The sequence below is a fragment of the Protopterus annectens genome, chromosome 4.part1, assembly GCF_019279795.1.
Source record: "Protopterus annectens isolate FY-2018-M chromosome 4.part1, PAN1.0, whole genome shotgun sequence".
In the NCBI taxonomy this organism is placed as follows: Eukaryota; Metazoa; Chordata; order Ceratodontiformes; family Protopteridae; genus Protopterus; species Protopterus annectens.
Window position 1 is genome coordinate 237,750,099 of NC_056734.1, and position 24,849 is coordinate 237,774,947.

General features: G+C 42.5%; 1 protein-coding gene across 2 annotated transcripts in view; it reads right to left on the reverse strand.

Annotated features, from left to right (window-relative positions):
• Positions 1-1,401: 1,401 nt before the first annotated feature.
• The window catches only part of LOC122800826 (phospholipid scramblase 2-like), a 1,997,253-nt gene continuing 1,973,805 nt past the window's right edge, over positions 1,402-24,849 (reverse strand). For both annotated transcript variants that reach the window (XM_044070115.1, XM_044070114.1), the window contains one exon: positions 1,402-1,978. In XM_044070115.1, the coding sequence (XP_043926050.1) occupies positions 1,913-1,978 (66 nt within the window). In that variant the 3' untranslated portion in view covers positions 1,402-1,912. The remainder of the gene's footprint in view (positions 1,979-24,849) is intronic.

The window sequence follows — 24,849 nt, forward strand, 5'->3', positions numbered from 1 at the left end:
TTGACACATTGAAAAATTCTGATTACAAACTCAACATTTTCATATCTTTTGGTCAGATAATACAATTGAATCTCAACAACTGCCACTGTTTAATGCCACTGTCTCAACAGGTGTTAATGAGAGCCAGCATCCTTTACTTCTGGTCTGGCAGCTAAACGAACATGCACTACTACGTCACAGAATTCCACATATGCATCAAAGAAAAAAGGAATGCCTAACTATGGTCAATCAAATATATAATGCTAATTCTCATAATACAACATAAAACTGAAATGTGAGTTACAGATATTAGCTCTTGTTAGATACACTTAATGTCTGAATCTATTTTGTCAGATTTAAAATGCAGGATGTTAAAAAATGAAAATTTTAGTATTTAATGTATGAAGAATGAAACTGTAAAACTTTTGAAGCATTGTTTGTACAACTCATTTTGTAAACAGCCTCCGTCAAGTCATTATCCTATTTATATTGTATAGTATAAATTTACTGATTACGATAAATGGAATAAATTGTTGCTGCACTTGGCTGAATTGCCTGTTTGGGACTTCTCTTCCTTCCTTATCTCCTCTGTAGTTTGGATACACTTTAATAAATGTCTACTAACATAGTAAAGAACCTTTGCCACTCAATACTTCCGGAGGTCAAGACAAACACTGCAGCAGTTCTACACTGTTCTGACTACTTTCTCTAAACTAGAAAGTTGGCTTTCTCTAAAGTAAGACCCATGTGTAGAGATTTGCTTTCATTCTATCATAGAAATAGCAAACCTCACACAGTATATACACTGAAACATTTTACTCGGCATTATCTGCAGAATATAAGTGCTTATTTTGGGCATAACAGTAACATATTAACTAACTAAATTCTAAATTATTGCAGTTATGAACCTCGACCTTCTACATCAGGTATTGTAAATAATACACATACCAGTGCTATGGAAGTTAGCTCTACTGTCAATATCTGAGTTTGAATTTGCTATTAAACTGTTTGGTGCATTTATTACTGTAATGTTTACATGCCTTGTAGTGACGTCACTGCTGAAAGGGGTCAATGGCACCCATTCACTTACCAGTTTGGCAAATAAATAAATAAATACACAAAACTTTCATTATTCCTAATCCAGTGGCAACATATTTCTACCAGAAGAAATTCAAAATATATTTGTACAAAATGTCAGTTACTCAGAGAAGGTATCAGAATAAAATCAGTTCAGGTTTTGAATGTTCATTATTTATTATATTTGTAAACGTTCAATATTCACTACTCATTTAGATAACAGAACTTAGAAACTTAGATTCATATGTCAGAACTAAAACAAAATTACAATATTAAGGTTAAGACAATATAAAATGCCATTTTGATCTAATTTTTCTTAAACCTAAGTATAAATAAAGAGAAAAAGGCACAACAATTATATTTTTAATTTCCAAGCTGGAGGTGAAGCAACTGTTTAACATAAAACAAAACAGCAGTAAGAAAAAAAAGACTGACAGTTTTTGAGGGTATATATAAATTGCAACGACAGATTAGTTATTTCACAGTCAACTGTTTATCTTGTTTTGTTCTGGGATTAGTCTTTATCATTTACATATTGTAGAACAGCAGTGTGACAACTAGGAACATTTTTAATATTTCTTTCAGACTGAATAAAAAATACAGGTGGTAAGTAGTCATACTAACCTTAAAATAAAATTGCTATGATATCTGGTCCTAAAATGCTACATTATCAAGAATCTAAATACTCTTTTCTGAAACAAAACATCAACACATATATTTTACTTTTTTTTGGTAACTGCATTTTGGCAGTAGAAGAAATTTTATCATAAGATTTCAATCGTTTTTAAAATGTTTATATACATCATATAAACTACTGAAGCATCAAAAAAGTTGATCAGTCACTTCTTTGTGCTGCTTAAAACTGCCATATTCCTGCACGCTGCCTGTCACTCCCACCACTTTGCTCGAAGAACATGTAATCCTGGAAAAAAAATGCATATTAAAATCAACAATGTTTTTTTTTGTACATTGCTTAAATGAAGACAGACACACACTGTAATCCTGTCAAACACTTTTCTGAAAAAAGATCCAATAATTAAAAAGTAAACACAAAAATAGTCATCTAATAGGACCTTATGGATTTCTTCAGTTGTAACATCAATTAGGCTTTCATGCAGTAGCACGTCAGATAAAGTGACCCCAGTATAATAACTCAGTAGTCTATGGTGGGTTGTGATTACGTTCAGAAAGGGAAAAATATAAAACTAGTTAAGTGCTTTTATAGTGTTACACCCAATGTTAACGTCATTTAGGGATGCTTGACAAAAGCATGCTAAGGACACCCTAAGCTCTGTTAAGATCATGTCTCATGCAAGGCGACTAACAGACAATACAGACAGGTAACAAATAACTGAGGCAAGAAGGTAAACAGCTTTTTAAGAACTGTTAGACGTTCACTCTGCCGCACATGCAAACAGAAAGTTTGACAGAATTAAGTCTATAATGTATTTTAGAAGCATTTTTATCTTTTGCCAGAGCAACAATTCATTTTGGCTGGCTGTACCTCTCAACTCTCCCTGATTTTGCGTCATATTTTGCCCTCTTCCACATACAATTTTTGATCTGCTGGCATATTGCTACAGATTACAATCAGTTAACAATTTCAGATATTAGTGTTTCATTTTTCTTAGATTATAGTCAGTTAATAATTTCAGATATTAGTGCTTCATGTTTCTTAATGTACATAAATGCATGTTTATGCAAAACCTATTGTTCCATTAACTTTTTAAATGAATTAGAGAAAGATTTGAAATATGTCCCTCATTTTGATAGTTTCTCCTCACAGTAATTGTGGATTTCACCAGAATGTTTCACTTTCAACATTCATTTCTTGGTATCCACATCTTGAACATACAATAAGCTGGTCATGATCAAAGTGTAGGTCATAATCTTCTGTATATCTAAAATGAATAATTCAACTAACAGCTAATAAAATGTCCCGTAAAAATAATCTTCATAAAAAGTCGTTTAAACTTTGACACGTATTTATTACTTACTTTTATTAATACCCAGAACACTGTTAGCATGAGATAGTTTGGCAGTAATATTTACAATCAGTATATTCAGTACCTTAACAGTTTAGTATATCATTCTATACTAATTCCTCTTGTATTGGTGTTAAAGAAATATATACTGAATAAATGAAAAAAATTTAGTATTGGTGCCACAGATTTTAAATAATAAATGTCAATATCCTTGTTGTTTTTCAATAAGAACAGCAACACCTGGTGAATAATTAGACAACAAGTATACTGACATGACACTAAAGGCACATTTAAATTGTTTTAATTGCTCTGCATATGACTATATTAATATTACTGATGTCTTTCTGCATCCTGTTAATTGCAATGGTGGAATATGTATACCTGTGTTAAATGTAACCATTAAGAAGTTTAACATTGCTACATTAGAACACAGTTATGATACATGGACAAAAGAAACTACTAATTAATTAAATAGACACCTTGAAAGTGTAACTAAAAGCTAAAGGATTTTTTATCAGAAACTGGAACTGGTAACAGTTTCACTCAGATGGGGGTGGATTGTCCAATCAGACTTATCACAAAGAATATTGTTGATAAACCATTTTGCTGTCTTAAAATATTCCAGGCCATAATGGCATTCTGACCATTAGAGGTAAAAAGAACTGAAAACTAATTAGCATTTTTGTATGTTTTAATCACAGATATACGACTAGCTATAAAGAGGCAACTGTGATACTCTGATGGACTTGGTAAAAGAGAGTTCTTTTCTCAACATCTACATGTTCATGCTTTATTGATATTTGTGTTCCTAATCCCATAGTCCGCTGGACCTCAAGGGATCCTAGCAAGACCAGAAACACAAAATAAATGGTAAGGTAAATGCACATGAATGAGAAGCAGCATACTGATACTTCTACTCTGAACTCCTATACAAGAATATTGTATTATCTTTGAAGGCTGGGCGTTGGGCTGGTAACTTTGTGGCGACCCCTAACTGGGAAAAGCTGAAAGACATTACTAGAGAAGTAGGGGGTATGGCAAGGGCTTTGGTTTCCATATCGCTTTATATATCTATACTTCTGAGTCCTCCACATTTTAAAGCGTTATTTCCTTTTTCTTGAAGAGGGTGCACACTAAATGTAACAGTTTCTACAGTATGTTTCCCTACATTATAAGAGTCTTCTGTTATTTTAGCACATCTTCCAGATGGCATGATCTACGTAGCCACCAACTTTGTGATCCACAGTATTAATTTTCAAAAGAAACCTAGAGGAGAGCATAGCTATGAGGTCAATAGTCACATATTGCGCCTCTATGATTCAAAGCAGACAGCCTAGTAGTACATTTCCCATACTACCCAGCCACAACTTAGTCTTTGAGATTCAGCACACTTACATGTCATCATTACTCATGTTCTTTAGTTATAAACACTAAACAAAATAATATAAGACTGGTTATATCCTATGAGAAATTTGAGTCTTTTTTAGAAGATCTATTATGAGAATAGCATCTGAAATTATACGCAAGTAACAAATATCAAAGATGCCATCAATAAAAATAAAAAAAGCTCCAATAAGTGTTGAGTGATAAGCTTCATATCCTTTGTAATGGGATCCTGTATGAATGTGTGGCAGTGTGTGTGTGTGTGTGTGTGTGTGTGTGTGTGTCTGTGTGAGTGTATGTTACAACCACCACACTGAAACAAAACCTTTAAAAATTAAGTACTGAAAACATCATTAAGTAATTCAAATTAATTTACTACTACTGCAGTGATGACGCAATGATGAAGATTTGTTTCTGTCTGACATGACAGTATCTCTAGACAGAGGATGTGCTAATATTTGTAAATATATTTATAGGTTCATATGTGCTTACTAGGCTAATGACCCCCAAGCCTAGCCATGCATCACAAATCTCTGACAAGTTCTGATACCCTTGATAAGTGTAAGTATGGGTCTGGGATTTATGTGGACTTTATTTTCATATTTTCCTATATTTTACCTGTGTGTGTGTGTGTGTGTGTGTGTGTGTGTGTGTGTGTGTGTGTGTGTGTGTGTGTGTGTGTGTGTGTGTGTGTGTGTGTGTTTCTGTGTTCACGCACGCTGTACTTGGTGGTAGGTTCCAAGGTACATGGCAGTGACTATTCCATTCCGGTATGGACTAGAGTGGTGGTACAGTACATTCTGGCCTGCAAGTGGACAACAGTAACTCACCTAAAATGCAATAGCAATTAACAACTCTCTTACTCAGTATCACTACCTCTATCATATGCACACCTGACCATTCGCATGGGTATCAATCAGCATCTGTGCACTTGTTGCTCAATTACATATCTGACCTGCAGAATTGATACTTGGTTAATTCTCAGTCATAGGCTTTTTTTCTTGCCTAACAACCCTGTTCAGATTATAGAAATCCTGTGATGCTTCCTTTGGGGTGCAATCATATAGCCCCTCTTTAATCATAATGTTAGGAGAATAATCTTGTTCATAGGTTCATAGGTAGGTACTAGGCTATCGGCCCAAGGGCCTACATAAGCCTAGTCAACAAGGTTCCCTGGCTTACGCCACCCAAGAAAGTTATTTTCCTGTGCCACTGTCGAGCAGAGACACAGAAGTGATCTCCAGGGTGTATTTCCTATTTCCCATTCACTCATCACGATTTTTCTTGAAGAGTGCTAATGAAGAACTTTGCTTGACATAGATGGGTAGCCTGTTCCAGAGTATGGGAAGTCTCTGGGACAGGAATCTATCCCTCCAGCATGTCCTGTTTATTGTGGTGACAAGGTTTAGGTCCCTAGAGCGTGTAGCTCAGAGGGATTGGGATTTCTTTAGGTGTAGCATGTCCAACAGCTCTGGGTTTGACATAGCTTTATATGTTAGGCAGAGATCACCTCGGAGTAGGTGATACGCTACTGAGTAGAGCTAGAGTTTTTTTGAGGTGGTCAGTGTAGGACATTTGTTTATCATCTGCAGTGGTGCAGCAGTAGCGTTGTTGCCTCACAGCAAGAGGTTCTCCCGTTCGATTCTCAGCTAGTGTGCGGGGAGTGCCTTCTGTGTGGAGTTTGCATGTCCTCCCCGCTGGTTGAGTGGCGTTCCGAAAGACATATGTGAATGGGTGTGCCTTCGTTGAAGGTTGGGCATCGAGCTGGCAACTCGACACAGTGAAAATCTACTGCCAATCATTAGCGGACCGGAGTTCTGCTGTGGCGACCCCTAACCGGGAAAAGCCAAAAGACAACAACAACAAGTGTAGGGCATTTGTTTGAGGCCAGTAATCTGCTTTGTGAGGTACTTCTGTGGCCTTTCCAGCTGCTGCAGATGTCTTGTGAGGTACATTCCAAAAGGGGCGTTGTACTCTATAATGGGTCTAATGAGTGTCAAGTAGAGGGGAACAATGACCTCTTTTTTCCTGGATGAGAACCCTTTTATGATGAGGTGTGCCACGTAGAAGGACTTCCTGACTACTGTGGCGATGTGACTATCAAAGGAGAGACTACTGCCCACCTGGGTCCCAAGGTCTCTTATCACGCATTCGGTGTTAAATAGATTGCTGCCTATGTGGTAGTTCATGGGTACAGAGTTTTTACTAAAGGGGATGACATTGCACTTTTTGGCATTGAGCTTGAGGCCATTGCTCTGACACCAGGCATCTGTCTCAGCGAGGCCCTTCTGTAGGATGCCCACAACATTTGGTGACTTGACTATGGCTCCTAGTTTGCAGTTATCTGCGAACTTCATTAGCCAGAGGCCTTCTGTGTTAGACTGTACTTCAGAGAAGTAGATACCAAACAGGAGAGGTCCCAGGATGGAACCCTGTGGTACTCCAATTGTCACTGCTTTGGGGTCAGATTTGGAGTCTGCAACTTTCACAATGTGGGTTCTGTCAGTGAGCCAAGTTGGCAACCCATCTTGTAATGTAGGGATTTATACCTAGTTTAGTGAATGTAGCTATAATTCCAGAATGGGGGATGGTGTCAAAAGCCTTGGCAAGGTCAAGATAGGTTGTGTGAACCACCTTACCCTCATCTACGGCTTTGGTGACTGCCTCAAAGAAGTCAATCAGGTTCAGGAGGCATGATCTGCCTTTCGCAAACCCGAAATGGGTGAGATTCAGAGTTTGGAGGTTACCAATGTCTTTGTTTATGAGTTCCATGATGGTACGTTCCATGGCCTTGCAGACCAGGCTCGTCAGGCTAATAGGTCGATAGTTCCGGGATCAGTGGTAGCTCCCCCTTTGTGGAGTGGGATAACTGTTGCTGTGCTCCATTCAGTGGGCACAAAGCCTGATGGAATTTAGAAAACATATTTTCATAAAATGGTGGTGGGACACAGATTAAAAACGGTTACTACCAACTAACTTTATACAACCCCTACTGAATGAATGCAATATATTGAAGATATAAAATGAAGATATAAAAACTTGGAATCAATCAAAAAATATTTAAGAAAATGATCTGCAATAGTCTTCAGCATCCAGATTATACTTGCAGATTGAGGAAGATGTTATATTCAATAAGATATAAATTCCTAAAAAGTGATATAGTTAAGAAATCTTACCACTAACAAACAAACCCAGGTGTCTCTTAATATCTTTTCCTACCCTGGAATTGCCCCTGGCTGCTGCGCTCTCCTGGTCCTGGTTCCTACGACTGCTTTCCCAGCTCTGCATCCTGCCTTTCAAATCCAAAACCTAGAGTCTACCTGCCTGCCGACTACGGCTCCCTTTCAATATATCCTGAACTCCCACTGGACTGCTATCCTAACACCCTTCCAGTAAAGAAGTAAACATTTCTCAGTTCTGCATCCTGCCTATTTCAAATCCAAAACCTAGAGTCTACCTGCCTGCCGGCTACGGACCCCTTTCAAAATAACCTGAACTCCCACTGGACTGCTATCCTAGCACCCTTCCAGTAAAGAAGTAAATATTTCCCAGCTCTGCATCCTGCCTATTTCAAATCCAAAACCTACAGTCTACCTGCCGGCTATGGATCCCTTTCAAAATAACCTGAATTCCCACTGGACTGCTATCCTAGCACCCTTCCAGTAAAGAAGTAAACATGTATGTGTACTCCCTAAACTGGCAGTAAAGCATATGCTTGACATATTTTACTTTTGGTGAAAAGCTCGCTTCACAGCCAAGACAGCCAGCAGCCATAGCCCCTCTCTACCCTGTAGCTAGCATACTTTCTCTTCTCACTAGCACAAGCCCCTTCTCCTGAGTATTTTCTCCCTTCCCAATTCCTTGATCAGCCTTTCTCCCAGATAGAACTTCCATTGTAATACATAACCTGTCCACCCTTATTCAGTCAGTCCCACAGCTACATGTACTACTCCTCTTATTGACCTGTGTCGAATATTAAGTAATAAGGTTTTACTCCAGATAAGTAGGATGTGGAGCTATCTAAAGCACCATGCTTGCCTAGCATTCATCCCATTGAGGAACGCTGTGCTGCCAGGTGTACCACATCTTTTCCATCGTTCATTACAGCACCATGCTTTATGAACGCTTCCAGCTCAACAACGAGAAACGCTGAGCTGTTATGTCCACCTCTTCATTTTATCATACTTTATTTTAACTTTAAATCAAAAGAATAACACATAGGAACTAGTTTAGTTTTCAATATTCCCGATCCCAGTTATGCCAAGCTACCTCTGAAAGAATGCCTGTAAGGATTCTATAGGGGAACTAAATGCTAACTTATTTTAATATGGCTAAGCTTTGAATAGCCTCTAAGAAAGTGTACAGCTTTCATTTAGCCTTTTGCAAGTGGGCAACACAAGACAGCAGCCTCCCTATTAGCTATGAAAGAAGCTATATGTGGAAAGTAACTCTGCCTGAAGTTCTTGTTTGGTGTACTGCTTAAGGTAAATGTGCCTATTAGTATTGAAATAGTACACATGGTCAACGTTACATTTTTGCTTCAGCACTAGTAAAGCTGGATGTGCATATTATTACTCCTGTAAATACTGTACTCCAGGTGCCTACTAGTCAGCCTGCATTAAAAAGCCAATATAGTTCGTAGAATTTGCCTACATTAACACCTCTTTAACTGAATAATGGCACTACAATATCACTAAGATTCTCCTAGTAGCCTTATGTTTAAAGACTTATCAAGGGCTCTCTTGCAGTGCATTGAGCGTTTGTTTTAACTGACATTTATAGCTTTTAGCAGTACAGAATGAATGTAACTTGATTTTTGTATTGAGTGTTTGTTTTAACCTACATTTATAGCTTTTAGCAGTACTGAAAGAATACTCTTGTTGCAGAAGTCAGAACAACGATGAGTGCAGTTTTCCAAGACAAGAACCTTAAATCAGCTTGATGAGCAAGTTCAAAAGGTGATACAGTCAATTTCTCCAGCACAACGTTGAGATCCCAAGGAGAAGCAACCTGTTTACAAGCAGGTCTTAGAAGAAAAACTCTTGTCAGAAGCTCTTTTCAAACAAAACAAGAATAAAGAGGTAGATCTATGGGTAGACAGAGTGAAATGGACACAAGATGAACTTTAACAGAGGAATAAGAGAGGTCAGAGGAAAGTATCTCACCCAAATATCTGAGCACCACTGGTAAACAATTCTTGAAGGGCCCCTGGTTATTGGTTAGGTACCACTTGAAACATCATCTCCGCTTATTGACACATGATTTTCTAGTAGCAGGCTTTCTTGCCTCCTTTATTACCTGCAGCATGTACTTATAAAATAAATGAGTAAAGAGTATTATAACTGAATCATTCAGGTATTTAGTTCAAGATGATTGATACTGGTATGTATCAAACTCTCCTGTCTTGTGTGAGTAAATCCAGTGTGTGAGGAAGCTTGTGGTAATTGCCCTTGGCCAGTTTCAGAGGAAGGGAGAAGCAATGCTGCCTGGGCGAAAAGGTTGGGGGCACCACAATGATTTTTGGAGTATCCTTTTCAATCTTTGGAATTACCCTGAAGTGGGAATCAGTGGGAATAGTAGAAACAAATAAAGAAACATTCCCTTCAAAGGAAATGAAAATGCATTTGTTTTTAAGGCCTGCCTGCAAGAAATCCTGAAACAAAACGTGCTAAGTTGTCTGTTTTGAAAGGAGGCAAACAGATCTGTATGAGGTACTTCCCTTAGCTGGATGAGTTCCTGGAAGATCCTTTTCATTTAACTTCCATTTGTCAGGGTCTGTGCTGGTCCTGCTTAGCTTGCTTGTCATTATGTTTTGCTGTGATGAAATGTAAGATGCTTGGTGTATTAATAAATTCTGAAGAGCTAGCTCCCAAGCCATCACTGCAAGCCTGTATTGGGGTATGACCTTGCACTTCCCTGTTTGTTTATATACTACCTGACTGTGGTAGAATCTGTAATCACTTGAATAGGTCCTGGGGACCATAAGTGATGAAGAGACTTTAAGGCATGAACCATAGCCAACATCATCTGATATGGTTTGGTCTATCTGAAAGATTCCACAAGCCTTGCACTTTTATCCTATGGAAACTGCTCCACAAGCAAAATCTGACATGTCTGTGGTGAGAGGTTGTTTGGGGGGGGGGTCTAAGAAGGGGGGGCTGACTTCAGTACAATCTGTTGTCTCCACTGTGATGCCCATGCACTGGCCCAGCAATCAAGGAGCCTCAATCCTCACCATTAACACCAATGAGGGGCATCCACATAGGGAAAGGATAATAAATACCCACACTGTAAAGTACAATTTCCCTTAAGAGCACACAGAGATCACAGTCAGTCTGGGGCTGTTTTTTCCCTTTCTCTACAGGTCCCCAATTAGACTCCCCATTGGCACAGCTATAGGGTCCAGATCATATCTCTCAACCTAGAAACATCAAAAATCTGGACAAAGGCCCATGAAAAATAGATAAAAATCTCTACGCTGATTAACATAAAATCTGCATACATAATTATGTAACCCCACCCACTCCAGTGGAATTGTGGGATACCAACTTTCAAATGTAAAATGAAGAAGAGACAACCAAAATATAGCCCCACAGGGCCAAGACCCTGTAGTAAATGGTAACCATTGTTTTTAAATGTGTAGTAATGTTGTTCACTAGGAAGGGACATGATGATGAACCTTAGGATTTTGTTTTTGGTGACTTGCAGTATGTGGATTTTGTGGTAAAAGTAAGGCATTTAATGGTAGTTAATATTCTAATCTTAGCAAAAGAATATTATAGTTTGCTAGGAAATCCAAACGTCATTCTCCATGACCTACTGATCAGCGGCATAGCTAAAGTTTGTGCCGCCCGGGGCTGTCTGAGTTTGCCGCCCTTCCCCTCTCACAAAATCATGGTCGAATGGGGCTCCTCATACACAGCCCTCCCCCCTGCAGCCATTCCACTGTCTCATTACTTGGCTATTTCTCCCCATTTTCCATAAACACTGTATTGTGCATCCTGCTTTACTTCAAGAATTATTTGGATTTCATTTAAAATGAGAAGTTATGTACCTACCATAACGTTCCATGTTAGTTGTCTTATTCTCGCCTTCTTTCTTGCTGGATGGGTTCAGAGCCGATCCTCGGCTCCGACTCGGCCTATACTAAAGCTCGAGAGCTAATTTTACCGGCTCGAGGCAACCCTATATCCCATGATGCTAGGCGCTAACTACCCAGATCTCATTTGGTAGCTGAGAACATAGCAATTTTAGCCTCCAAACCCAAGAGAGAGAAGGAAAGGGGGAAAAACTCCCATGTACCACTACCTGAAGCTATAGTTACCCAAGGATAACCAGTTTAGGCTTCCAATTGTGAAGGGTGAAGACCCTGATAAAAAAGAGAAAGCCTTTTGGTCTATCCAGGCTAGGGGGATGGCGGGTGGGACGCAAGAAAGAAGGCGAGAAGAAGACAACTAACATGGAACTTTATGGTAGGTACATAACTTCTCAATGTTAAGTTGTCAATCTCGCCTTCATTCTTGCTGGATGGGACCGCATCCCTAGCACCTTCATCCCAGGTGACTCATTGGAATAGGCTCTTGAGAACTGTGGAACCAAAATTTGCCCTGTTTCTGGAGGCCATGTCTAATTTGTAGTGTGTAATAAAGGTATGAGGAGAGGCCCATGTGGCTGCTGCACAAATAGTATCCATTGGCAATCTAGCTCGAAAGGCTGTTGATGTAGCTAAAGCTCTGGTTGAATAGGCTCTTGGCTTAGAAGGTAATTCTTTACCTCTGAGTTGATAGATACAGGTAATCACAGAGGACAGCCATCTAGACAAGGTTACTTTGGATACCGGAAGGCCCTTTTTACCTTCCGCATAGGACAGAAAAAGCTGATCAGATTTCCTAGTTTGTTTAGTTCTGTCCAGATAGTAACGGAGCTGACGATGAACGTCCAGATAATGCAGTTTTTGCTCTGCCCTGTTACAATAATTAGGGAAGAAAACTGGAAGATCGATAGATTGATTTAAATTTGCCTGAGAAGCCACCTTGGGCAAAAAAGACGGGTTATTTCTGAGAGAAACCCTGTCTTTGTGGAAAACTAGATAAGGAGGACGAATGCAAAGGGCATGGAGTTCTGATACTCTCCTAGCAGAAGTTACGGCAACTAGGAAGAGAGTTTTCTAAGAGAGCAACTTTAAAGAACAGGAAGCCGCAGGTTCAAAGGGAGGAAGAATCAAGGATGTTAAAATCAAATTTAAATCCCACTGTGGGGGGGGGGGTCTTTGATTGGGGGTTTGAGTAAAAAGATACCCTTAAGGAAGGCTTTACAAAGCTTGTGGGACATAATGCTGGAATCCAATAGGCCTATATGAAAATTTGAAATGGCCGCTAACTGAACCTTTACAGTGGAGGATGAAGAGCCTGAATGAAAAATTTCCGCTAGGAAATCTAGAACTGACTGTATAGGAGCAGTGAAGGGATCTATATTCCTAGCCCTTGCCCAGAAGGAAAAACGCTTCCATTTACTAGTATAAATCCTTCTGGTAGAGGACTTAAGGGAAGCTACAATAATATCACGGACAGAATTAGAAATCAGGGGAAGCCTGGCTAAGGATGGAAGTGGAGCAACCAAGCTGTGAGGTTGAGAGATTGGAGGGATTGGTGCAGCCGCCCTGACTGGTGGGCCAAAAGATCTGGCACTGGGTCCAGATGCCAAGGCTGTTCCATAAGGTAACAATGCTGGAACGGGAACCATATCTGTCAAGGCCAATAAGGGGCAATGAGGATCATCCTGGCTCTCAAGGCGGTAGCTTTCTGAATCAACTGAGTGGGGAAAAGCGTATAGAAGTCCCCGAGGCCAATCGTGGACTAGAGTGTCTCTGGGGGGATGGCCTGGAAGGGGAAAGAGTGAAAAAGTCGAGGCACTTGCTGTTCTGAGGTGTTGCAAAAAGATCGCAACAAGGAAAACCCCACTACTGAAAAATCTCCTCCGTTACTGATTGCTTGAGAGACCACTCGTGTGGCATGAGAATAGCTCTGCTTAACCTGTCCGCTATGATGTTGGACTTCCCGGGGATATGCATTGCTATCAGAAACCGCTGAGAAAAGATCGCCCATTGCCAAAGTCTGAGTGCCTCTCGACACAGGGGATAGGACTTAGTTCTGCCCTGCTTGTTGATATACCACACTACGGACATATTGTCCATCTGAATTGCAATAGTCCCTAAAGGAAGAGAGTCTTGGAGGGCTTGCAATGCCAAAAGCACTGCTCTCATATCCAGGACATTTATGTGCAGGTGGCATTCGAAAGGTTGCCATGTGCTCTGGACTGTCCTGCCCTGAAAATGCCCCCCCCCCCCCACCCGATCAGGGAGGCATCCGTTGTGACCGTGGCGACCGGAGGGGAAAGAATGAATGGTCTGCCCTGAAGGACTTGAGGGGAGACCATCCACCAAGACAGATGTTTCTTGCAAGATAGAGTTATTAAGATTTTGTGTGTCAAAGGAAGCTGTTGGAAGGACCACTGGGAGAAGAGCATCCACTGAAGGAGCCGCATGTGAAAGCGAGCAAGGAGAAGTAGCGTGATGGCTGCCGTCATGAGACCTAACACTTTTAGAACAAACCTGGCCTGGATTCTTTTGCTCTGAAGAAGGATATGAACATGATTTTGAATGTCTAAAACTCTTTGCTCGGTTAATTTTGCTGAGAGCTGTATGGTGTCCAAGGTGGCGCCTATGAAAGTAATAGACTGACAAGGCGACAAGGCAGACTTTTCGAAATTTATGGAAATACCTAGCCCTTTGCAAGTTTGAATGGTGTAATCTCTGGAAAGAAGAAGCTGATGCCTGGTGGTAGCATTAAGGAGCCAGTCGTCTAAATACGGAAACACCTGGAATCCTTGATGTCTCAGATGAGCCGTAACCACTGCCATGCATTTGATGAACACTCGGGGGGCTGTAGTGAGACCAAAGGGCAGAGCCCTGAACTGGTAGTGACTGGCCCCCAGCCGGAAGCGGAGAAACCTCCTGGAGCGCCTGTGCATCTTGATGTGATAGTACGCATCCTGAAGGTCCACTGAGCACATCCAATTGTCCTGACCCAGAAAAGGTAGAATGGACTGTAGCGTGACCATCCGGAACTTCGTTCTTTTTACAGACTTGTTTAGTCTGCTGAGATCCAATATTGGCCTCCAGTCCCATCTTTTTTGGTACCAAAAAGAACTTGGAGTAGATTCCGGATCCTAGTTGGTCTGCTGGGACTGGCTGGATGGTTCTCTTTGTTAGCAGTTTTGATACTTCTAGTACTGCTTGTTCCCTTAGACTGGGTGGAACGTCTGGGAGGGGCCCTTTTGGCCGAGTTGGGGTGTGGATAAAGGTAATTTTGTAACCCTCGGATATAATCGACTGTACCCATTTGTCTTGTGTGAGAGAAAGTCAGGCTTCTGAGTACAGCGATAACCTTCCCCCGACTGCCTCCAAAGGTGGACAGTCGGGCAGCTTCTCAGGGATGCTGGAAGGGTTTGTCAGAGAGAGACTCTCTGTTACCCTGATTCTGCGGACCTCCTCTGCCTCTAGGGTGGCGTCTGTTGTTGTTCCCCCCCTTGCCTCTCGGGGGGAACTGACCTCTTGCATCAGGCGTGACTCCCTGAGATTTGCGGAACCACATTTTTCCACCTTTTTGACCCTTAGGATATGGTCTGGACGGGGTTGAAAAATGGACTCCTATGGCAGAGAGAGTCTTGCCATCTTGCTCGCATCTGGTCAAAGTATCCTTCACTTGAGGTCCAAATGCCGAACCATCAAAGGGGGAGTTAGTGAAGGACGCCTTGAAGGGGTCTGCAAAGTTGCAAAGCCACATCCAGGCATGACGCCTTAAAGCCACGCCTGTGCCTGCAGCTCTACTCGCTCCATCGGCTGCATAGGAAATAAGCCACATGGAGGAGTTGACAATGGAATTTAGGGTTCCTAGCTGGGAGTTGATTTTGTCCTGAGACCCCGCAGCTGTTGGATCCTGTAGGGTATCACCCATTTCTTTGAGAATGTCTCTTTGAAGGCGGGTGAAATGGCACAAGTAATTCAGCGACCGCATGGCGAAGGTCGCTGAAGAGAACATCCGCTTGCTGTACCTATCCATAGTCCTAGATTCCTTATTAGGAGGATGGATAGGCACTGAAGGATCGGACAGTTCCTTCTTAGTGGTTGCAGCCACCACCATGGCATCAACTGGGACACCCTTAGTTAAAAATTGTTTATCTGACGGGGCTGTGATAAATTTGGAAGGCCTCCGTGGGGTGGGTTCCGTCGTATCAGGGGCCATCCACGCCTTCCGTGCCACCACTTCCATGAGGGGGTCAAAAGGCGGAGACACCTAGGAGGTGGAAGAGCGAGAACCAAATGCCTCCAGGTAAACCAACTCGTCCTCGGAAGGATTGAGGGTAGACCAGTTCCCCCTCTGCTTGAGGATTTCAAGGATGTCAGAAAAGGAGACATCCTCAGAGGGGGACTGTGGGGACCCTTCCGACTCATCCAAGTCGGTATCAGATGTGATGGACTCAGGGGAGTCCACATGCTTCCTCTTACATGTCCTCTTTCGAGGGGGTTCACCTGACGGATCAGGGGAAGCCTCGGAAGAGGAGGATATTCCTAATGGGGAAACCTGAGGCGTTGGATCTCTAAGGTCGGGAATGAGAGAGTGGGTAGAGACCGCAGCAGGCACTACAGTGGGAGGAGCTGATGGAGCTGACCGAGGAACAGGCACAGGGGCCAGCACGCTCCTCATGACCTCGAAGGCACCCCTATCAAGCAGGACAGAGGGCTCCCATTCTGAAGAAATAGGAACCCCAGCCGGCACCGAGAGGGACGGCTCCGAAGCCGATGTCGGGGCCGAACTCACCAGCGCCGAAGCTCCGAGAGGGAGAACAGGGTCGGACAAGGGTCCGATGCCACTCTCCCCCTCGGGGCCGACGAGGAAGTCCAAGCGCCCGGATCCCTCCATGGATGGAACCATGGAAGAAATCGAAGCAGATGACGGAGCCGAAGGGGGAAGTATCCGCTCCAATGTCTCGACGGTCACGGCTCCGAGGAGCTCCGGCTCTGAACTCAGGGGCAGATTCGGAGGAGGAATCGAAGATGGTATGGGTAAAGCTACTGTCTGTTGAGACAGGCTATGAAACATTTGGGCCAGTGCCTGAGACTTCAGGAGTCTGCTAACCACCCTCTCGTGGTCATGGTCCGAAAGCCTGGAAGACCGAGAGGAATGGCTCCGATGGCTCCACTCCAAGAGCAAAGGCGATCTCAGAGCCGAGTGAATGGACTCCAGGGACGGAGACCTAGATCTTTTGTGGGTGGAAGATGGCACCGAGATTAGTGGGTGCCGATGGAGCCAAAGACACGTCGGCTCCGACCGGAGCTAACTTTGAAGACAGAGTCTTTGAGGCATCGGCTCCGGCTGGAGCTGATGCAGAAGACTGCAACATAGCCGTATTGGCTCCAGCCGGAGCCGATTGTGATGCAGTAGGTGAGCCACCAGCCGAAGGCTTGGAACATGGAGCCGAAGGTTTGGATGGCTTCGAAGGTTTCCCCGGCAAGGACTTAGCCGGGGAACCTTTGGGCTTTAATAAGCCCCTCAAAATTAACTTATTCCTGCGCTCCTGCAGGACTCTTGGACTGAACGCATGACAAACAGAACAAGAGTCCTGCAGGTGCAGGGGTCCCAGGCAATAAACGCAAGAAGTGTGACCGTCTGTCAGCGACATTTTCTGACAGCACGAGTCACACTTCTTGAAGCCTGAGACTTTAATGTCTTTAGACATTAAGCTGTCAAGGAAAGAAAAATATCTTCCTTAGAAAGTTAAAACACACACACACACACACAATAAAATTAAAGGTTAACAACTAACACACACACCTAACTGTCCCAAAACAAGGGAACGGGAAAAAAAAACGGAAAGGGCCTAAGGCCTAACCTTAACAGGGGAGGGATATAACTTTGGGATTAGGGATTAAGAAAAATGGGACCCAACGGAAGTGGTATACAGGTACTAGACTATATTTTTAAAATAAAAGGGAGAAATCCTAAGAAAGGAGAAGAAAAATTTGAAATTTTTCACTGACCTGTGGAGCTGGTAAAAAAAGCACCTCGCTAGCGAAAGCGGCAAACGAGATCTGGGTAGTTAGCGCCTAGCATCATGGGATATAGGGTTGCCTTGAGCCGGTAAAATTAGCTCTCGAGCTTTAGTATAGGCCGAGTCGGAGCCAAGGATCGGCTCCGAACCCATCCAGCAGGAATGAAGGCGAGATTGACAACTTAACATCATTTATTTTACATTTTATAGCACAAACACTAATAGGCATCTGATAAACAAAGCAATACAGTCTCACAATGAAAACAGACTTAGCATTAAAACTTCTCTGCCCTTGAAACCCACATACACTGAAACAGCACTGAAACCCACATTCAAAGAAAATGCATCTTGCCAGAGGTGGATAAAGATTACCTTTCAGCTGTTTTCAAATCATAGGCCCCTTGCACACGAAACATACATGTATTTTCTGATACACCTTCCTGATTGTATTAAATTATATCCTTGTATAATACAGCACACTTGTTAGACTAAGTACTGTTTTGAACATTTTTACAGTAAGCAATGAAACAAAATGCATGAACCAATAATGACAAAACTGCCCAATTCAGAACATTTCTATCATAAAAGTCTACTCAGACTTCTACAATCCACCAGTATCAGTAAATATGCACAATCTCTGCAAAAGTAAAAGTCATCTAAATAATTACACATTAAAGAGATGTGTAACTAATGAAAAGGTTGCTGCTAGCAAACAACTTTATATTTCATTGTTTCATCTACAAATAAAGTGCCATTGCCCTTGAGGAATAAATTGCCTATGTTGCATTAAAAAATGCTAAGCTAGTAATACTGCAATAGGGAATTGATGGCAAACTAATAACAGGTTCATAGTTACTAGGTATCTCCGCCAAATAGGACATTCTCAGGACTGCAGAATCCACCCCCTTTAAAAGTACAACACAGTACAGTATAAGCAATCCATCTACATATTGTGGGAATAGAACCCACAGCCTTCTGCATCAAAAGTAAGTATTCTACCTTGTGCTACTAACAACACAAACAGACTTGTCATAAGCAGCACTAAAATTATCTCCTCCTGAAGAACTATGCAGCACAAGAAATCTGGAAAAAGCAAAAATTTATTGGGTGGGGTGGGGGGGGGGGGGACGACAAAGGCCAAAAACCAAGGACACATTTTAAACATTGCTTGTATTGCTCGAATAAAATCTTTTGCATAACCATGCGTTTCCTGAATCACAGGAAGACTGAAACTTAAACGGCTATCATTATTTGGTGAATTCAATTCTCACTGATTTGCCAGAAGACCACTAATTTTAAGAGGAACATACCAAAAGTATTAGCCAAACATTCCAGACATTCTGTAAAACATTGGACAGTTGAGAACTATGGTTAACCTAACTGGGGAATTTTACACACACACACACACACACACACACACACACACACACACACACACACACACACACACACACACACACACACACACACACACACACCTTCTCAAGCCACATGCAAAGATTAACAGAAGTACAAACAAGATTGTTGCTGTGTTTCCTCCTTAACAGAATACCCTACACACACACACCCTTCTTCTCAAGCCAACTGCAAAGATTAACAGAAGAAAGTACAAAAGCAAGTTTGCTGCTGTTTCCTCCTTAACCGAAGTTTGCTGCTGTGTTTCCACCTTAACAGAAGTTTGCTGCCATGTTTCCACCTTAATAGAATATCCAATTGCTAACACACCTCTTCTCTCATTAACAGGGTGCTGCCATGTTTCCTCAGGTTTCTTTGCTGGCAAGTTTCTCTCACACATACACTTCTCTCCTTAAATTTAAGTTCAAAAGCAAGTTTACTGCTGTTGTATTTCCTCTTAACTTCTCACACACACACACATACACACACACACACACACACACACACACACACACACACACACACACACACACACACACACACACACACACACACACACACACACTCTTCTGACTTCTCTCCTTAACAGAAAACCGATTTCAGTTCAAAAGCAAGTTTGATACTGTGCTGCCGTGTTTCCTCCTTAACAGAATATCATCTGTTATGCTGGCAACTTTCTCAAACACATAGCCCAAACCAATTGTGATTGTGCTTCTCTTCTTATTCTTTAACAGAATTAAGTACCAAAGCAAGTTTACTGCTGCCATGTTTCCTCCTTAACAGAATACCATGGTGCTAGCAAGTTTCTTACACACATACAGAGCCCAAACCAGGAGAAAGCAATGCAAAGATGCGATCGGATTCGCAAACACACTTTGTAACGCAAGTCTCTGCACATTAAGTAAAGCCCCAGTTAAGTAAGTACAGTCTTAGCTCGCACATAAGAATCAAGCCCCAGTTACAGACTTGTTTTTTTGCCTTACCTGGGGGAAGAAGCACATGCGGTCGTGGACCGGTCTGAATTTGCTGCAGCAAGTTAAAGTAAATACATGTGGTGAGGAAGACCATCACACTCTGTTGCCCGCATCAAGTTAAATTGAACTTAACCAATGGCTCAGCATTATCTGCCTCATGAAGCTAACGTCAGTGATGATGTCAGGAACAAATTAATTAAATAAATAAATAAATAAATTAAAAAAAAAAAAAAAAAAAAACCCTGAAATTCAGAAATTAAAGGAGCCACTGGGAATTCGTGACACCCCAAAAGTTTGCCCTCAAAACCCGTACTTACAGAGGAATTCATTATGGTTGAGAGGTATGGTCCAGATCTCAGCCTAGTGGGCAAGCTAAAACCTCCAGCACCCTCTCTGTCCAACAAGTGCTTCGTGTCCCTCCCCAAGTAGCTGACACAAACAGACTTTGAGATAAGAGTTATATACAACTACACAGACACTCCCGGAGAAGGCTGGCACAGGTTCTCCAGCTGTGCCCCTTTTACCCAGACTATACGGTAGAAATCACTGCCACCACCCAGCTAATATTTATCAGCTACTCAAAGGCCCTTATTAAAGGGTGTCCAATTATTATTGTGCAATATTATTATCCAAATGGTAAGTGTGACTGAAACGCAAAGCTTACTTGGAGTGACTTGGTACAATATCACTATATACATGCAATGTACTCTTAGAGCTTAACTTATCTCAATGCAAAACAGCCACAGTTGAAAGGTTAAAACAATACTTCTTACTACACAGTGCTAGTCAAGAGTTCAGAGATCACAGAGAAATACTTAAAATAATACTGTAGAAAAGTTCTGACATCACAGAAAAATACTAGTCTAATCTTCCTATTCCCTAGCTATATCTAAGAGAAAACACTGTTCTAAAATCCTACTTACATAGACAGGCAGAGTACTGGTGAGTTGAATGTTCTCAAGACAAATGTTCTAATACTCTCATTCTTTCTGTCCTTAAACTGATAACACATTACTACTGATTCATTTCAGATTACATCACTTCTTTCTGGTTCCCAGGCTAACAGACTCTCAGAGGTTAATAGCCCCTTTGATCTTGCAGCTGGTCAGGGACTAGAGCAATAAAAGAAGTTATATATACAAATTCTAGCCATTAACTCTGGTCTCAAAACAATATGCAGAATTCCTTCATCCAGACATATCGGCTCCGAGTTTTGACATCAAAGTATTGACTTGTCAGCTTTGTTACAGCAGAGTGCACTGTTGTTACATTTTTGCAGTTCCACATTTAACACCATTTTTTCCCATTTGAGAGAACAAGTCTGTGGCTTATATTAATATTTTACAAATGACAGAATTATCTACAAAAGTCTATCTGGCTAGGCTGGCAGCATTCACCTATCTTCACACATCTCCCCCCTGGGGAACTCAAGCTAGTTTTTCAAGTGACTCTTGAGAAACGTTGCTTTAGAGGGTTAGGTCTATCTGAGTGTACCTTACCCAATTTCCTGTCTTGAGAGCCCATCTGCATTGGCATTGCTAATCCCACTGCGGTGCTGCACTGACATATCATATGCTTGCAACCCTAGGCTCCATCTTAGCAACTTGGCATTTTGCTGGCTGGCTCTGTTCTTCCTTGTCAGGTCTGTGAGGGAAGCAGCTATGGTACTATAACTGGGGATGAACTTTCTGTAGTACCCTGCTGTCCCTAAAAATGCCCTCTCCTGCTTTTTGGTAACAGGTGCAGGCCATGCCTGAATGGCTTCTACTTTGCCAGGTTCTGGCCTGATCTTACCACTGCCCACTTTATGTCCAGGTAGGAGACCTCTGCCATACCTACCTGACATTTGCTGGGATTAGTGGTCAACCCTGCCCTCTGTAGTATGCCCAGCACCTCCCTAACATGCTGAAGGTGCTGCCAGGATTGGTTGTGAATGGCAATATCATCTAGGTAAACAAGGGCAAACCCTCCTGCTCCTGTTAGGATATGATCTGCCAGCCTCTGGTAAGTTACTGGGGAAATTTTCATCCCAAAGGGCATCTCTGTGAACTCATACAAGCCAAAAGGAGTCACAAAGGCTAAGTTCTCTTTAGCACTGGGAGTCAAGGGCACCTGCCAGTAACCCTTGGTAAGATCAATGGTTGTAAAATACTTAGTCCCACCTAGCTGCTCTAGGGCCTCATCTGTCCTAGGCATAGGGCAAGCATCTGACTCTGTGTGACTATTTGATTTCCTGTAGTCCACACAGAACACGGTGCTGACATCCTTCTTTGGCACCAGCACCACTGGGGAGGCCCAGGGACTGTTGGACTCTTGAATCACTCCTAGTTAAAACATCTCCTGTAGCTCCTCCCTCAGATTATCTTTGACTCTCTCAGACATCCTATAAGGGGCCTGCCTAATAGGCTTTTGGGGTCCTGTATCCACCTGGCACTGCACCAGATGGGTGCACCCTGGTTTCCCAGTGAACATGCACCAAACTCCTGTAACACTGCTCGGATTTCTTGAACCTCGGTAGGGGACAACTGCTGGGACATTGCTACCCTTTCCACTGAGGTGTCAGTCCGAGCCTCACTGAGGAGATCACTCACCAGTTCTCTCTCAGACTCCTCCTGCAATCCACTGGAAATGCTCAGCACAAGGACCTCCCTATCATGGTAAGATTTCATCATGTTAATATGGAACAATTTGTGCCCCTGGCTCCTGCCTAGCAGTTTTACCAAGTAATTAACATCACTTACCTTTCTTACCATCTTGTAGGGTCCCTCCCAAGCTGCTTGCAGCTTGTTGTGCCTGACAGGAATGAGAACCATTACCTGCTGCCCCACAGCATACTCTCTAGCTCAAGCATTCCTGTCATACCACACCTTTTTCTATTGTTGGGCTTCTGCCAGGTTCTCCTGGGCTAAGCCCATGAGTTCCCTGAGCCTTGTGCTGAGGTTTAGGACATATGCCACAACAGACTCCTTGTGAGGTTCACACTCACCTTCCCACTCATCTCGAATTAAATCTAGAGGTCCCCTCACCCTATGCCCATACAGCAACTCAAAGGGTGAAAAAACTGTGGATTCCTGGGGAACCTCTCTGTAAGCAAAAAACAGATGGAACAAATATTGTCCCACTCCCTCTTAAACTGGTTGGCAAATGCCCATAGCATGGACTTGATTGTAGAGTTTAACCTCTCAACCAGACCATTAGTCTCGGGATGGTAGGGGGTGGTCTTCATGTGCTTCACCCCACAGTACTTCCACAGACAAGGCAAAAGGTCTGACATGAAATTGACACCTCTGTCAGTCAGTATTTCTTTTAGGAAACCTACCCTGCTGAAAATCTCTAATAAAGCATTTGCCATCTTTTCTCCCTCAAAAGAGGACAGAGCCACTGCCTCAGGGTATCGTGTAGCATAATCCACTACCACTAGGATATACGTTTTCCCTGTGGAACTTGGGGTACTCAGAGGCCCCACAAAATCCATAGCTACCCTCTTAAATGGCTCCTTAATCACAGGCAAAGGCATCAAAGGACCTTGTCTCCTGCCTTGCCTACCTTTTGGCACTGCTCACATGTCCTGAAGTACCCTGTTACATCTGTGGAAATTCAAGGCTAATAGAAGTTCTGCATAAAATGTCTCTTTTTACGTTTTATGCCCATATGACCTTCAAAGGGAATATCATGGGCTATGGTTAGAAGCGCCAGATGGTAGGCTCTAGACACTACCAAATGCAGTACCCTCTCACCTTCTAGCTCTCCCTCAGGGGTCCACTCTCTACACAGTAACCCTTTAGCTACCTGTCTCAGGCCTTGCAATGTAGGGTCTGAGAGCTGAGCTTGTCTCAACTCTCTCTTTGTAACCCTTCCCAGCTCCCCTTCCACAGGAATTCTGGCATCGTCTGACAGTGGTACCTCACTGTCAGCCTGTGTATTACTACTCACCTCTATCTTTGCAGTCACTCTGTCCAAGGGAACATCAGTACCCACAAGCAGATGTGGCTCACATTCAGTCTCACTGCTACAGAGTGGCCCCCTCACTGAAGTAACCACCTCACCCGGCTGCCAGTATGCAATCTGCCTGGATCTCCCCCAGGCTACCAGACCCAAATGCTTGTCTCCTAGAATGCATAAGCACATGGTACTGCCTCATCCAAATCGTTCCCTATCAGGACATCTGCAGAATGGTAGTATGGTACCCTTGTTGTCTCAAGACAACGTACTATTAGCATTTTGTCTTCCCCACTTACTGGCTCTCTCACCTTTTGTTCCTCACCTTGCCTCTATGGACATCTGTATGCCACATGGTCCCAGTTGTTGCATTCAAAACATTTAACCCTAGGTCCTGGACATATACCTGGACTAGTGGCTTCCCCTGCTACTGGCAGATTCTGTTGGGGCAGTCTGTGCTGCCCACCATGGGTTCCTTTAGACCCATGAGCAATACTGGGGGTCCCTTTCCTGTGCAGGGATACCCTGCTTGCTAGGTATAGGTCTCCCTTCTTCCCCAACTCATCTGAAGTAGCACATTGTCTGTCAGCTAACCAGATCCTCACGTCCTCAGGCAAAGTGCTATGGGCTTGTTTCCTCACCAAAAGGTCTGCCAACCCTTCAGAAGTGGTGACCTGACATCCACTCGCCCACCTATGAAAATAAGAGCTCAGTTCAGCAACATATTCACACATAGTTTCATCTACCTTGCGTCTATGCTCACAAAACTTTTTCCTATTAAGTTTCAGGTGTTAGCTTAAAACATTCTACCAAGTGATTTTTAACAGCAGTATAATCAAAATATTCACAATCATCAAGTTTAGACAACACAGTTACAGCTTTACCATGGAGTAAAGGGGTCAGGAACCGTACCCAGAGCCTTTTGTCAACATAATACTGTTCACATAATCTCTCAAACATATGAATGAAACTATCAGCTTTATCCCCCTCTTTAAACTGCAGAAGAA